This window comes from Ctenocephalides felis, unplaced genomic scaffold (assembly GCF_003426905.1).
Source record: "Ctenocephalides felis isolate EL2017-DRISC unplaced genomic scaffold, ASM342690v1 CF-g0.4_SCAFFOLD_01886, whole genome shotgun sequence".
Classification (NCBI taxonomy): Eukaryota; Metazoa; Arthropoda; class Insecta; order Siphonaptera; family Pulicidae; genus Ctenocephalides; species Ctenocephalides felis.
Window position 1 is genome coordinate 13,535,496 of NW_020538040.1, and position 15,573 is coordinate 13,551,068.

The 15,573-nt window shown below is 27.8% G+C and overlaps 1 protein-coding gene across 3 annotated transcripts in view; it reads right to left on the minus strand.

Moving 5' to 3' along the window:
* LOC113378707 (oxysterol-binding protein 1) overlaps nt 1-15,573 on the minus strand; it is a 176,334-nt gene that overhangs the window by 10,930 nt on the left and 149,831 nt on the right. Inside the window, exons 2-5 of one of the 3 annotated variants that reach the window (XM_026619267.1) lie at nt 6,586-6,774; nt 4,322-4,438; nt 3,749-3,911; nt 2,957-3,116 (exon numbers count right to left, since the gene is read on the minus strand). In XM_026619267.1, coding sequence (XP_026475052.1) covers nt 2,957-3,116; nt 3,749-3,911; nt 4,322-4,438; nt 6,586-6,774 — 629 coding nt within the window. Of the gene's footprint in view, nt 1-2,956; nt 3,117-3,748; nt 3,912-4,321; nt 4,439-4,557; nt 4,663-6,585; nt 6,775-15,573 lie in introns of those variants that run through there. The other 2 variants (XM_026619268.1, XM_026619269.1) reach the window with 2 other exon arrangements.

Genomic DNA, 15,573 nt, shown 5'->3' on the forward strand with positions numbered 1-15,573 from the left:
AAATTTGAAAAAATTATGTGTGTTTGAATTATGTGAGCCGATTTTTGACCTTTCATAAACGTTTTCTCAAAAACGGCTGGAACAATTTCAAAAATTTGAAAGCCATTCGATGTATCTCGATAGGAACTATCGTTGATCAGCTTTGCGCGATGTTCGGTCGAGCCGTTTCTTTCTAATCAGCAAAATAAGTGTAAATGCTTCGTCCACGTTTTAGACCTCAATTTTGAATCAATTTTAAAAATTCAAAAACTGTGCGAAGGATATTGATTAGTTTTTGGTAAAGATCAGCCAGACCGTTTTTTTCGCAATTAAATTTTTTTGTGTTTTTTTTGACGATTTTGATGAAACTTTGTATAAGTATAGAGTTTAAAATAACACTAAAATATTACCTACGATAATAATAAAATAAATATAACCTACGATAAGCGGTTGAATTATAAAAAACATCAAAGCTTATAATTTTTCCGCCAGGTAGAGCGATTTTAATCAAAAGCATACGCAAGTTTCGTAGGTAGCTACTGATTACAGTTGACGACCACACTTGAATAAATAACATTTTTAAAACGCGGAATAGATGAAAACAAAAGTGTTAAACAAATGAATTTAATTTATACAATTACAGATATTACAAGAATATCTGAAAGACGTCTATTGGAAATCGCAATGAAAAAAATAGTAAAGCAAAATTTTATTCTCGAAAGAAATAGTTGAACATTTTACTTAAACAGCCGAATCTCAATTCTTGTTCATTAAGTTGATTATGAATACAATCTAAAAGTTCATGCAACTTGCCTTAAGGTAAAATACTATTTACAACTAGTTTTTAAAAATTTGGCTCCATAATATAGTGAGCGGGTCAAGTATGTCACTGCTGTAAAAACCAAAAAAAAAAATTCAAGAATTCTTTCTTGATTAAGTTATACTCCACTGCCATAAACAAACAATTACGCAACTTTATTAATTATTATTTAAACATAACACGTTTACCGGAATCATTAAGACGCGCTTTGTAATTTTAGGTGAAGGTCTTGTCGTTTTTGTTTTCGTTTTTCGTAGACGTTTTTTTATAACATGTGTAACGGTATGCGTAGTTCGCAAAAAACTCTAAATATAATGAATCATTTTGAAGGTTGTGTCCATGTCATTACACTAACTGTACTTTAGAGCTCAAAGTTTATGTTTGTTGATTGTTGATACATTTTCTGTTAATGAATTGTTGTATAACTCGAGCACGACTCTTGTTTAGAGAACGTTTATAAATATCCAACATACACACTTGTGAGATTATGAAAAATCCGCTTAACACTTTGCAGAACAAAAGTAAAACTGTTTGCGTCAGTGTTAATTGGATTTACCTAATTTGTTGTCATCATGATATTCTATAATTATATCTTCGTTAGCTTACTAATCTACAACTTTTTATACAACATAATATACATAAAAACTCTATTAAGACTATTTTCCAGAACCTGATCAAAGTGACTTATTATGCTAAAAAATCGTATTAAGCATAATCGTCTTAACGGGGCTCTACGGTATTAAAATTAAATATGACTCATTTATTCATAATGAATACTTTGAAATTGTTTCTAAAAAATCATTTGGTTTAAAGGTCAACATATTTCATCAATAATTTATGTACTTTCAAATGAATCTTGCATAAACTTCCCGATATTTGTAAATAATCTCTTTGAACAATAAGTACAAAGATTTAAGCTCGGTGCACACGACGCCAGTATTTCTTGTAACATATTTTCTGTTAAGTTTTTATCGTAAGATGGACTATTTTATTGGAATGCAAATATAAAATATGCATGTATTAGGATAATCTATGTGATTATGTTATCTCATATTTATTAGAAAAAAATAAAATAATAATAATAAAAAAATAAAAAATGCTGGAGTTATATTTTACATACAGGTAACCCCCGTATAACACAGTAGATACGTTCCAAAAAATAGTTTGTGTTATAAGGGGGATGGTTTCAATTATTAACCCGTGTTAGAGTGAATCCGTCTTATAAAAGTACCGTGTTATGCGGGGGTTACCTGTAAGTTCAACTTACAAGCTTGACAGAAAATATGTTACAAGAAATACTGGCATCGTGTGCACATCACGCCAGTATTTCTTGTAACATATTTTCTGTCAAGCTTTTATCGTACAGTGAGCGTATTTAAACGTAAAATATAACTCTAGCAATTTAATATTTTTTATTATTATTATTTTATTTTATTCTAATAAATATGAGATAACATGAACACATAGATTTATCCTAATACATATATGTTTTATGTTTACATTCTAATAAAATAGTTTATTTGTACGATAAAAACTTAACATAAAATATGTTACAAAAAATACTGGCGTCGTGTGCACCGGGCAAAAAATTTTGAATTTATGAAAAATTTCCGAAGAATCAATGAATTTTTTAGAATTAGGTTAGATTTAGAATTTATTCTTATTGCTCGTTTTCTATAATATAAATCGCCGAAACAAAGCAACAACTAAAAATGTCATACATTTTTAGTTGTTGCTTTGTATCTTTAATATCTATTTAATATTTCAAAAATATTCAGTATGTATTTATATTATTCATAGTATATCGTGAAAATGTCAATACATTAATTGATATATTAATGTAGCCAAGGTAAGAAATTTTCATAAGAATTGACAGGTAATCTAGAGTCGAGTCGATAACGCGACAAATTGCAAACAGTTATTGCAAAATTTCAAAAAAAAGAAATCGCGCAGGGTCCGCCATCGAACTTTTTTTTAATTTTGTTCTAAGAATATATAGTTCTTTTAGTTCTTGCTATAGACCTCTTTTTATTTTTTTTCATGATTTACCGGAAAGATTGTACTTTCACATAAAAGAAGAACTTTGAAAAAATATTCAGCATTTTTTTCAAAAAAAGTTGTTTGGCGGACCTCATAGAAAAAAATAAAATCACTCACTTGGTCTGTGTCTAGTGGCGGCTTTCTCCAAATTCGAATGTTGTCTTGCAAGTTGTTCGACCATTTCCTCCAGGTGCAACTTTTGGTCTCTTTCGTGTTGTAACATTTTTGACCACTTGTGTCCCTGAGCTTGAGCTGTTGCTTGATATTCTTTACACGCCTGGAAATAAAGAAAAACATATAAAATTAACTAAAAATGTCTCACATTAACATTTAAAAAAACGAGCATTAATATATACAATAATTGTTGTATTGATAATTGGACCGTGCACCATGTGCTAAAATTTTAAATAATGTCTCACCTAACTTCTAAACCAGTATTTTTTTTAAAAATAAATACTATAGATAATAAATAAAAGTTCAAGAATTAATCAAAATCTAAATTCCGTTAAAAGATTTAGACTCAAAATAAATTATCAGCGAAATGAATTTAGGAAATTTTTAAACAAGGATAAAAATCTGTACGTTCCCATTTTACTATTTTTAATTCTTCTATATATCAGTAAATAGAATCAAATATCAAAAACTTTATGAACCAAATTGAAGTATTTACAGAAAATTGAGTACCTACTCTTAAAGTTCGTTAAGCCAAATAAGTTAGATTTTTTTTGTTCAAATCAAAAGCAATGTATGTAATTGGGTGATCGGAGTAGTATTACCTTATCAAGAGCATTAACAAAAGAAGTGCTAAATGAATATTTTTTTTTTCGAATTTACTGTTTTTAAGCAACGGCGTGATGATATTATAAATTAATAAATCCAATATACTTGTATTAATTATAATTAACTTACATTGATCATAGCAGTAGATGCTATCCTAAATAACGTTGTCTTTTCAGTGATGGCTTTCGATTTTAACGTTACTTCTTCAGTCTGCTCCAATTCGTTAAGAGCCCTTTGCAAGGCCGCACCATGTTTTGACACCAATTCTGCACAGGTTTGTAAATCTTCTAACCTGTAAAGAAAAATATGATTCCATTAGATTAATTAACTTATCGAAGGAGAAGTTTATGTTTTCATAAAAAAAATCCACTCGGAATAATGTGTAATAAATCCACTCGGAATACTTTTAATCACTCATAAATTAATTTATTTTTTATTGTTTAAGTCGATTATTTACACATATCGAGAAGTTCATGAAACTTGCCTTAAGGCAAAATACCAATACTAACTAGTTATATATTAAATTGTAGCAGGATTCATGTATTTTAATACCAATAGAGTATTTATAGAATAAGATTGTTAGAAAAATTAAGGGGCGCAACATTATTTTTCAAAAAATATGGATGGGGGTATGAGTAGGTTGGTAACCACTGCCTTAAGTAAAATTCTACTTACATCTAGTTAATAATTATTTTTATTTACCTTGATGAAAGTTCTCGTATGACCAAATACAATTCCTCGGCGGGTTTGGTGTTGGTGGTATTGTCTTCCTCCTCTTCCTCGCTCTCAATGGCACGACTAGGGTCATAAATCACATTTCTTAACTTTAATAAACTTTAAATTTCTAAAACATGTAAAAGGTAACAAAATATATAATGTAAAAAAATAAAAAATGACTAACAAAAATCTGTACACTATAATAATTTCAATATATTTACTTATAAAAACAGCAAAAGGTATTCATGACTTCGGCGCGACTTTACATTTTGCAACCGGTCTTGAATAAGTAAAAGATGAATGGTAACCGAAAATTAGGTTCGTCATAGTTTTTACTAAAAAACTTTTACATTATACACTTATCAATTTAATTTACACTTGAACTTAAAATTTAATGTTACATCCGCTGCTGTAAGTTTTAAACGTTTAAAATTTCTGAACTGACATTTAATTGTCAAAACCCATAATTAAATATGAAAATTGTACTAAACTAACCTCATATCATGCATTTGTACATAGATTTGTACACGTACTAGAAAATGATAAGATCTGTATACATAAGAGATAAAAATTAAAGATAGTACATGAATAGTGAGTTTGAGTACTCTGACAGATTTTGACGAAATTAAAATTTGCTGTCATTTTTAAAACATATATGAAAAAATTCAAATTATTATTATTATCCGTACATGAAAAAACCATATTTATAGTATAGATGAATTTTCTACCCTATGTTACTCAAATGAAAAATAGTTCCACGTCTTTACTGCTTGTACTTCGGATTTCAATTCGCTATATTTTCTTTTACCGTGTTAATAGTCGATCATTATAAGCTATTTCAAGTATTATAATATTGAAAAATCTCATTTAATGATAATTGCAAGTATAAAATGTTATAAGAGCATAATCGAGTTAATTCATGGATTTAATATTAACTAATTAAATTTAATTATAAATTCTCATTATGAGAATTCTCTAAATTACCCGATAACAACTATCCGAAAATGTTATGTACAAGTAGTATGCTTATATGAAAAAGGCGGATTAAAATAGCTTCTCACATTCATAATTTTGAACTTTTATTTTAAATTTTTAGAAAATTTACAAAAATTATGAAAATGAATTTCTTAACCGCGTGAAATAAGTCTTAATTATTTTTGAATAATTATGAAAAAAAATGAACAAAATTTTACAACAAATTTGAGAGCTAAAAAACAAAGATCCAAAAATATAATGTAAAATATAACATATAACCGAATAATAAAGTTCGATTCGAAAAAAAAACTCATTTAAAAAAGTCGGATTTTTATTGCATTCTTTAATAGTATTTGTTATTTTAAAACCCTTAAATTTTTTACCGTCCCGGTTTTGACTTGAAAAATATGGTAACCTTAATAATATATATGAGTTTATTATCTTAACAATGTCATTTAAATATTGCAATTCCCTTTTGTCTTAATTAGCTTAGTATGTACGTGAAAAAAAAAAAGATCAGCAATTACCCAAAAACCACAATTCAACGATTGGGATATTTATGATATTATAAATAAATATATATTAAGTAGAATTTGAAAATCAAGAAAAGATTAGAATTAGAGAAGATCAAAATTAAGTTGAGTTGAATTTGAATAAAAAAATAGAAGTAAGAAGTAAAAACAAGATTAGAATTCAAGAAGATCAGATTTAGAAAATAAAGAAGAATGAAGAAATCAGTTAGAAGAACATTACAATAGAATGAGATATAAATTAAAAGCTTGACTCGAATGATCCGAATTACTTAATTCGCGTTGGCACATCACTATTCATTGCAATTACAATCATTTTTTTTTTGATTATAACAAACTATAAAATGTACAATAGTGGATAAAATTATATTACTGAATTTTATATGTTGTGATGTTATATGTAATGCAATATGTACTTTATAATTCAAATATCGCGCCATTACTTCTCCCACCATAAACATGTATCCGCCATTTTATATTATTTTTAATGTAAAAACTATGTAAAATAAATTCTCTTCTTGGTCGACAGCGAAACAACTAACATTAAAATAAATTAGTATATTTTGAAGCGTTTTATTTTTACCAATTAGGCTGAAATTTTTGAAACATTACAAGCCTGACAGAAAAATAAGTTTAATCATTCATAATCATTAATAATTAATTCCTTCAAATAAGATTATCTTTTTTATTACTTCGAATAAAATTATTTTATTAAAAAAAAGAAACTTCTATTTCCCAACTTACATAGCCTTCGCCTTAGCCAATTCCAAAGCCGTCACCCAGCTTTGTCTTTCTACCTCAGTCCCAGCTTTAATGTGAAACGTCTGGGTGCCCCCATTTGAAATGACAAACGTGCAGGAGTCCGCAGTGTGAATGAGGGCCCCGTGCAGGGATATGGTGCCACGACATGTGTGCGCCATTTCGGCTTGATTTCTGTGGAAGAAATTGTCAGAAAAATTGAATTAGAGGGAATAGAATACATATCTTGAGGGATATTATAAATTGTATAAATTAATTTACTTGAAAGTAATAGCCTAATAGTAAATTAACGCATTCACTGTTGCGAACGCATATGGTGCGTGAGACTGTTTTCAATAGCCAGGCGCCGAACGCAACAGATGCGTTCGCCTTTCTTGAACGTTAGAGTAATATTTTAATAAAAATAAAATGCTTGAATTAAACAACTATTTTAAACATAAATAGCCCTATTTAACCTATTTTCGCACATTTTTTTTTAAATTTCCCTTTAACATGTCCAGATGGTTTCAATCAATCATAAATTACTTTATTTTATATTTAACAAATAACAAAGTTTAGCACATAGAGAAGTATAAGTAACACAAGGTTAGCAGTGAATGTGTTAAAATGAAAATCGAATCAAATACTTAAAATATAAATCGAAATAGCGTATGTAAAATCAAAATATAGGAACCGATTCTGTCGCATAACAGAAACATGTTATGGCAAGGCTATGTTACGCTTCAACTTCCATACATTATGCTACTGAATCATACTGCATACGGCAAAATATCATGTATTTACTTTGTATTCAGGCGTTTTATACATAAACCGCAACGTCACTCGTATGTTATGAACCTGAGTCAGAAAAACCCTGTTATCTAACATCGTTTTTTTTCTACATTTGTGCGGTTTCTAGGTTTGGTTTTCTATCTGACAACCCAAGAAAAAAGCCTGACTGCACAGCAACCACATGGCTTTTGTTAATATTTAGTATGGAAAGTTCTTCATAACATGACCTTTGCCATAACATTTTTCTATTATGCGGCAGAATCGAGCCCATAATTCATAACTTAGATATAATAATCATAAAATAAATTATGTTAATAACTTTAATATTGACCAATTGTTTAAAAATTATAGTCATGTTATTTCGTAATTCAGAAATTTTATTATTTCTGTAATTGTCATAATCAAAAATAATTAAAAAAATAGATTGGTTTAGAAAACAATATTCTTTCTCGAAATAAAGCATCATGTATCTCACATCTTGTTAGTGGAAAAAACATAAAAACTATAATCAATTAAAAATTATAATTAAATGATTATAATCATCGAAATTATAATCAATGTATTTACGCAAAAATTTTATTTTAAGAAATATAATGCATAATACTAATTTTAATATTAAGAAATATTTTTATATTAGGTTATTCACTTAAATAAAAATATTATTCTTTAGGCTGATATAGGATTGTGCGCCAAAAAATTTAATTATTTATACGAAATAGTTTTGTTTACTTTCTTTTAATTTCATGAATTATAAAGAGCAATAAATCAAATTTTACTTCTTTACTATTACAAAGGTAAAGGTAAAAACATTAAATTAATAATTCATTAAAATTAATTTCTTCATTTAATTCAAATAAATGAAAGAAATTTTATAGGAAAGTTATAACATGAAAATATCGATCTCAAAACTGCATCATGATCAAGATCTTCTTGAATCAATCAAATTTAATTATTGAATTGAACTGTTTAAACCACTTGAACTGTAGGTTAATTATTTTCTCAATGTGGTAAAATACGATACAATTAATTTCTGAAAAGCACAGTATTAAAAAAACGTAAAATGTTTCATCAAATTACAAATTTTACATCAAAAGTGTTTGGAATGAGTTAAAAAACAAGTAATAATTTTCTTAGATCCACGTTTTTTCAGGTAATAAAATATAAATCAATTATGACCCCTTTCTTCCTCACCATTAATAGAAAAATTAACTAAAATCGTATGAGTTTAAAATAGTAATGCCATACTAATTAATAATATTAATAAAATTATATTCTAAAAATATATTTATTTAAAGTTGTAATATCTGTAAACGAATATTTAAAGAAAATTATACAACAAAATATATTTTAAGAGAATATTTTCATTTTAGTAAAATGTCAAGTAAAGACAATAAATATATCTTTATATTTAGATTTATTAAACAATGTAGGAATAATTATTATATTCAAAAACAGCTTCACTATTTAATGCTATTTTAATATTTAAAAAATACCATAAATTAATTGAATAATGTAATGTTTGTGCCACCTTGAATTAAAGAGAGAGAGAGAGCCAATTAATATTTTAAATCATTTAACTTTTTTTAAATTAAATCAGATAAAATAGAAATGTTAGGTTGCAGGTCTATAATTGTATGACTTGGTAGTCACAAACTGTCAAAAAACTGTGTGTATAAAGACATATATGTCTTTGTTGTTCGATAGAGTAGTTATTTGCATATAAAACCTAACCTCCAAAAGGCAAAAACGTTAAAATATTAAATTTGATTAGACTTCACGCATGTGTTATGAAAGTGACATCAGAAAGTTGTACTTTTTTTGGTTGCATATATTTGATTGTTGCACTTATGATGAAGTTGGTATTTGACATTTTAAGTGCCTTTTGGAGGTTGAGTTTTATGTGTAAAACGCCTGATCGCATAGCAAACACATAGCTTTTTGGCAGTTGGTATCTAACAACTCATAGGATTACAGACCCGTAACAAAACATTTCTTTTTTATCCGCGAATTGGTCCATATATGTATCAAAAAATGGTGCAGTATCTTGCTCATTTATGATTTTTTTTATTTCATTAAGATTTATATTTTTCTAGTTAATGCTAAGACTATTAATTATATATAGACTATTGTTATAAAAAGCGTCCTGTTAAAATGCATAACAACAAAAGATGATGGAATACATAGAATATTTTTCCCAATAGTTCCGTCCTTAACGCGTAATACGATTCTAAATGGAATCCAATCAACGACATATACACGCTGACCGTATTTATGGTTCTAGGTCGTCGGATCAATTCAAAGAAACATAATTTAATAATATAGTAGACGTCTTTTGCTTGAGCTCTATAGGTATAGGAAAGATACTATATTTATGAGAATACTTTACATAAGATTCAGTTTACGATATAAAGGATGAGATCACTATGATTCTATAAATAACAAAATTAGTAATGTATTCGACAAATATTCGTATCAACAAAAAAATAATAAAAAAATTGGTTGGATCAGGCGCAAATATGTGAAACGTGTCGAATGAAATGTGGTGAATCTTCCACGTTCGATTTTGATTATATTAGGGTGGGTCAAATTTTTACCCATTGATGGCACATTGCAATTATGGTTTTATGAATCATTTCAAATTTTTTTACCAAAGCAACTTTAGCTCAAAAGTTAACTTCAAGCCAGCGATATTTTCAATAAAGATTTTTCTCCATATATTCAAATAGTATCAACTTACAAGAATCTCATATTTACTCGTCTGGGAATTTGATACAACTTCTCATGTTTATAGAGTTGATAGTCGAAACGAACTCCTAAGAGTCAAAATCTAATATCGATAAAAAATGAATACTTCATGATTTTGTATATGTAATACATATAATCACACACTTGCGTTACATAGAAAGAAATAGAGCAAATGGAACCAATTGAGTGAAAAGTATAATTAAGAAAGAGAATCATAACATTCTAGTTCCTCCCCTAATAAAGTAATGCGTAAAGGCGTTTTCAGTGGTTACAACGAAAATGTGAAGGTTTTAAGAAAAACCATGTTTTTATCTGTTTTTATTTTTTTACTCGAAACGTTATAATAATAAAATTTATAAGTATTTTACTATTTTTTTACAATTCTGATTAAATGCGCCAACTTTTGATGAAACTTGCCAGCACACTTTAGGATATTTTTCTTAAGAAAACCTTCTCAAAGTCTCTCAAAGTTGTAAGACCGAAAATTAAATTCATAGTTTAATAAAAAATCTTAATTCTTGAATATTTGGGGCAATTTTATGCTACTATAGTACTAGAAATGTTATTCACGATTATGGTCCCAAAGTTTAAATGAACAAAATTAATAAAAATTAACCACAACAAAGATCAAGCAAAATGCAAATGTTGGGTGACTTACGAGAGAAAACAACAATAAAATGAATTTAAAAATATGCCTTAAGTTTCTTTTATTTTAAAGATTTTTTAATTTTTAATGCCATCGATTTAGTTTATTATTATCATCATTCGACAATGATTCCGAAATGAGATTCTTCAAAAGAAAAATAACAAAATACCTTTTGATTGCGATTAAAAAAGTTTATTTCAACAAAGACGTTTGAAAGCGCAATATTATTACAAAATATTGGATATGAAAAGTTTTCAAGTTTCTAAAGTTTTACACAGAATAGAAAAACTTAGTACACGTACATGTGTATATGCAATATAACATATATAAGTTGGTGAAAAAGTCTACTATTTCATCTTGAGCAAATGCAAGAAGAATGTATGAAGTTTCTTTTCATAATCATTATCATTGCCAAAGACTATTTTCTTTTAGTATTTCTTTCAGCAGATTATTTGCTAAAATTTCGCTCCATAAATTAAAAAATAAATAAAAGAAGATCACTGAAACTCTGGGTATCAAAATAAAATACTATGTTTATCCCTTCTCGTACACCTGGAGTCTGCTAGACCTCAACGACACCATTGGAGTACCCAATATTGTCATTTTTTTATTCGAAAAATATTGTATATGCTTGTTATTTTCGTGGAAAAAAAACTTAGTTATTGTTGATATTCACAAAGTTATCATTTTTTTTTTAAAAAAAAGACAATTTTTCACAAGGTCGATCGTTTCCGAGCCTTTTTCAAACCTTTAAATTTTCTTTTACAACATTTAAAAATATATTCTGTCGTATTGTAGATAGTTCAAATTTTATTTTCATTTTTTTAATCGAGTGCTTATCCACAGTGAGCGTTTAAACACCGATGGTGTCAAAAAAATTAAAAAAAAAAAAAAAATTACCCAAAAGCAATTGTTTGGTCAACACAAACAGAAATATTTTTGAATCATCCAAATCGAATGCACTATTCTCTCAAACACTGCAATTTTTTGCATATTTAGCTCTGTATCTCCGAAACGACTAGAGCTGCCTGTCTAAACTAATCCCCACTTTTCCTTATAAATACGAATCGAATGTTTTTTGGATCATTCAATTCAGATGTTCAGCTCTCTTAAAAACTCAATTTCTATTTTTTGCACTCTTTGCTCTGTATCTCCGAAACGGCTGGACCTGGATTTGCAAAAACTAATCAGCACATCTCCTTATCAATAGGAATCGAATATTTTTTAAGCCATTTAAATCGGTTGATCCGTGCGCCCGAAAACGTGGACGAAAAATTGTATCCATACATACATACACACACACACACATCTTTTTTTTCTAACAATAAGCCAAAACGTTCAGAAACCTCCAAAACGTGAAAATATGCAAAAATTTTCAATTTCGATTTTTGGACGATTACAATAATTTACCCTATGGTAAATTAATAAAAAAAATATAGAGATTTAATCCCGAGCTTAATAAATGTGTCCTAGACTGAGGTAACCTAGCAATAGCAAATCTATTACTCAAAACTACTTTTCTCACAGGCCTATAATATTTTAAGGTTTTTTTTTGAATATCTATCCTATCACCATGCGAAGTTTCATCAAAATTCCAGAATAGTAAACCTGAGGTTCACCTTGTGAGTTTTCATTCAATTTAGTCTAAAATGAAAAGAACTCCGCATATTTGAATAAAATATAATCTAACGCCTCTATGTATGTGGTTTCAATTTAACAAAGCCATTCTACGATCCCATCGACATCTCCTATTCTTATTTTATAATTCGATCAACAATCGTTTTACGACTCGACTAGGTCATAACCGAAACAAATTTTACATATGTGACTCTATTGACTAGTAAATCACGTAGCCGTCGAACATTGTTTATAATAATATCCAACTACTTAAATATGTCTATATTTGTAAGTACATACTAGTCATGCTTCCAATAAAAATTCAAGATAAACAAAAGTTGTGGATAAGCCCATGCCACTAACGATAATTGATTGATTACGGTTTGCGTAATCGCGATAGAAAAAACGTTATCGCATGTACGGGAAAATCTAACAATTATAAAACACACTTGGTAACACCTTTTATTTCAAATATAGTTATAATAAAATATTTTATAGTATTAACCCTTTTTATTACGAGTGTATTTTTATCAGAAGTGACACTGCTGTATGAGCCAGCAAGCCGCCCAAGTATTTGATGCATAAAATATTTTAAGATTTTTTGATACTGACAGTACAAATGCATAAAAAAATTCCCGAAGGAGAAGTTTATGTTTTCATGAAAAAATCCGAAATCCTAATTTTATGTTTTCTCGACGTTTTCAAGCCATTCTGAATCGAATGAGACCAAATTTGGAAAAAGTATGTATATGTGTGTGTGAACAGTTCTTTTTACCTTAAATCGACGTCTTCGCAAAAACGGCTTTATGCGACGATCGGCCAAGCCGTTTTTTTGTAATTTGTAAAAAAGTATGAAACTTTTTGTCCACGTTTTAGCACACAATCCTGATTCGATTTTCAACTAGTGGTGCATGGCATTGAGCCTGAAGGCAAATAGCTGTAACTTCCCGTATCCAAAATTATTTTTTTAAAAAAAGATTTTTTTTGAAACTTTGAACCTTGAAACTCTTGAACTTTGAAAAAATTAGGTTTTTCAAAAAAAATGACATTTTGGGAAAAAAAGACTTTTTGAAAAAACAATGGTTTATTTATTTTGAAATATGTTGGAAATTTTGAACTGTTTTTTTCAAAGCAATCGAGACGAAATATCGAAGCGCGTAAGCGCCGCGTCGTAGTCTAAAAAACAAACGATGTTATGGAACCCATAGAAATGTAAAAAATATATACGTATTATTAAAATCTTCATAAAATGTGATAATTTGATGTGCCTACGTCTAATGATCATTTTTGACCGCCAAATGGCTTTATTTTACTTTTTCTACTAGATCTCCGAAACTGCTAGACCAAACTTTATGAAAATTTAAGTTAAAAGAAGTAGTTATTTTTAAAAATCCATCAAAATTTGAAATATTATTGAAAGAAAATTCAATTGAAAATCGCAAAGTTTAGATTTAATTAAAAAAAAAAGAACTTGATTTTTTGAAACTAACAGTTATCTAAATATCTAAATCTCAATTTTGGTTGATTAAGTCAATTATTACACCTGTCGGGAAGTTTTGCAACATGCCTTAAGGCAAAATGCCACTTTCAACTAATTTTAGTTTTATATCATATTTAAAAAAAATACTTTCATTTAAAATATATTTTAATTATTTTTATTTTAAAGTATATGTAAATATATAATAATATGCTAAATGGATTCATAAAGAGAACCTTATTAACAATTTTTTTTCTCAATTTCATTTAAGCTTAAGCTTTTTTTCATATTTAAAATTATGGATTTCGTCAGAAATTACATCAATATGTAATAAATTAACGTTCATTAATTACGAATAACCTTAAACTCTTGATATTTATTAATTTTAACTTGATTGAGAACTCACGTTTTATGGTGTGTTTTTAATTTTGTACAATTACATGACTATACAAATACGAATCATATTATAATTAACATTATTTATTTTTAGACGGAATTTTTATTAATTAATTATGTAGAGTTGAATTAAATTTCAATATAAATAATAATAGTAGGTGCTCAAATTTTTCAATACACTCTATTTCAAAAACTAATTTAATTTAATGGACTTTTATTAACTCATATATTTCTGTTTCCCCAAACCAACATGATGGTAAGAGCTATTTTTTAATTAATGTTATCAATCAATATATGAAATTCGTTTCCATCAATATCAACGACTGTGAACTCTACAACTTTGTAGAATAAAACGATAAAAGCTAAAATTATTTACCTCAATGCTAAAAATAAAATTGCAAAGTCATTGAATGTATTTTTCTAACCGAGACAATAGAATATATACGCCTAGAAAATAGTATTATCCAATATTAAAATTGATTGGTTCAAGGATAAAATATAGTAAATGGTATATGTCGATGATATGTTTTAGATTTGTTACAATTACTTCTTTAGTAGTAACTAGTAGTGCATGGCATCATGCCTTAAAGCAAATTGCAGGAACTTCCCGTATAGAAAATTGAATTAAAAAAAAACTTGGAAAAAAGGGGATTTTTAAAATTTAATTACTCAAATCGGTTGATCCGTGTTCCCGAAATAGTCGACGAAATTTTGTATCCGCACACACACACACGTATCATCCATTTTTTCTAAGGTATGCCAAAACAGTCAGAAAACCTTTGAAAGATATATGAAAATTTTCATTTTAATTTTTTTGCGATTACTATAACTTACCCTACGGAAAATAATAAAAATTGAACTATCTACAATACGACAGCAAACATTTTAAAGGTAAAAAAATTTAAAAGTTAGAAAAATGTTTGGAAAGGTGTGACCTTGTGAAAAATGGTCGCTGGGGGTCAAAGTGGCGTTGGGGTCCAGTAAACCCCTGGTGAACGTCAAAGGTTAAAAAATATTCACTTCTAATAAATCATCACATCTTATAAAATATGAAAATCCTAATTTATCAAATATCAAAATCCTATAAATTTACATGGATATTTTATCGAATATCTTTGTCAAAAAGTTCAAAATAATTGAAAATGCAGGAAAAGCATGTTAACAGGTAATCGGAATCGATAAGGTAATAAATTTCTGACGGAACAAACTTCTTTTCAATAAAATAATATTAAAGAATAAAAACTGTTAGTTACAACATCACTTTTCCATATTTGTTCCAAAAATCAATAACCAAAAAAACAGAGTTGATATCAAATTCCTA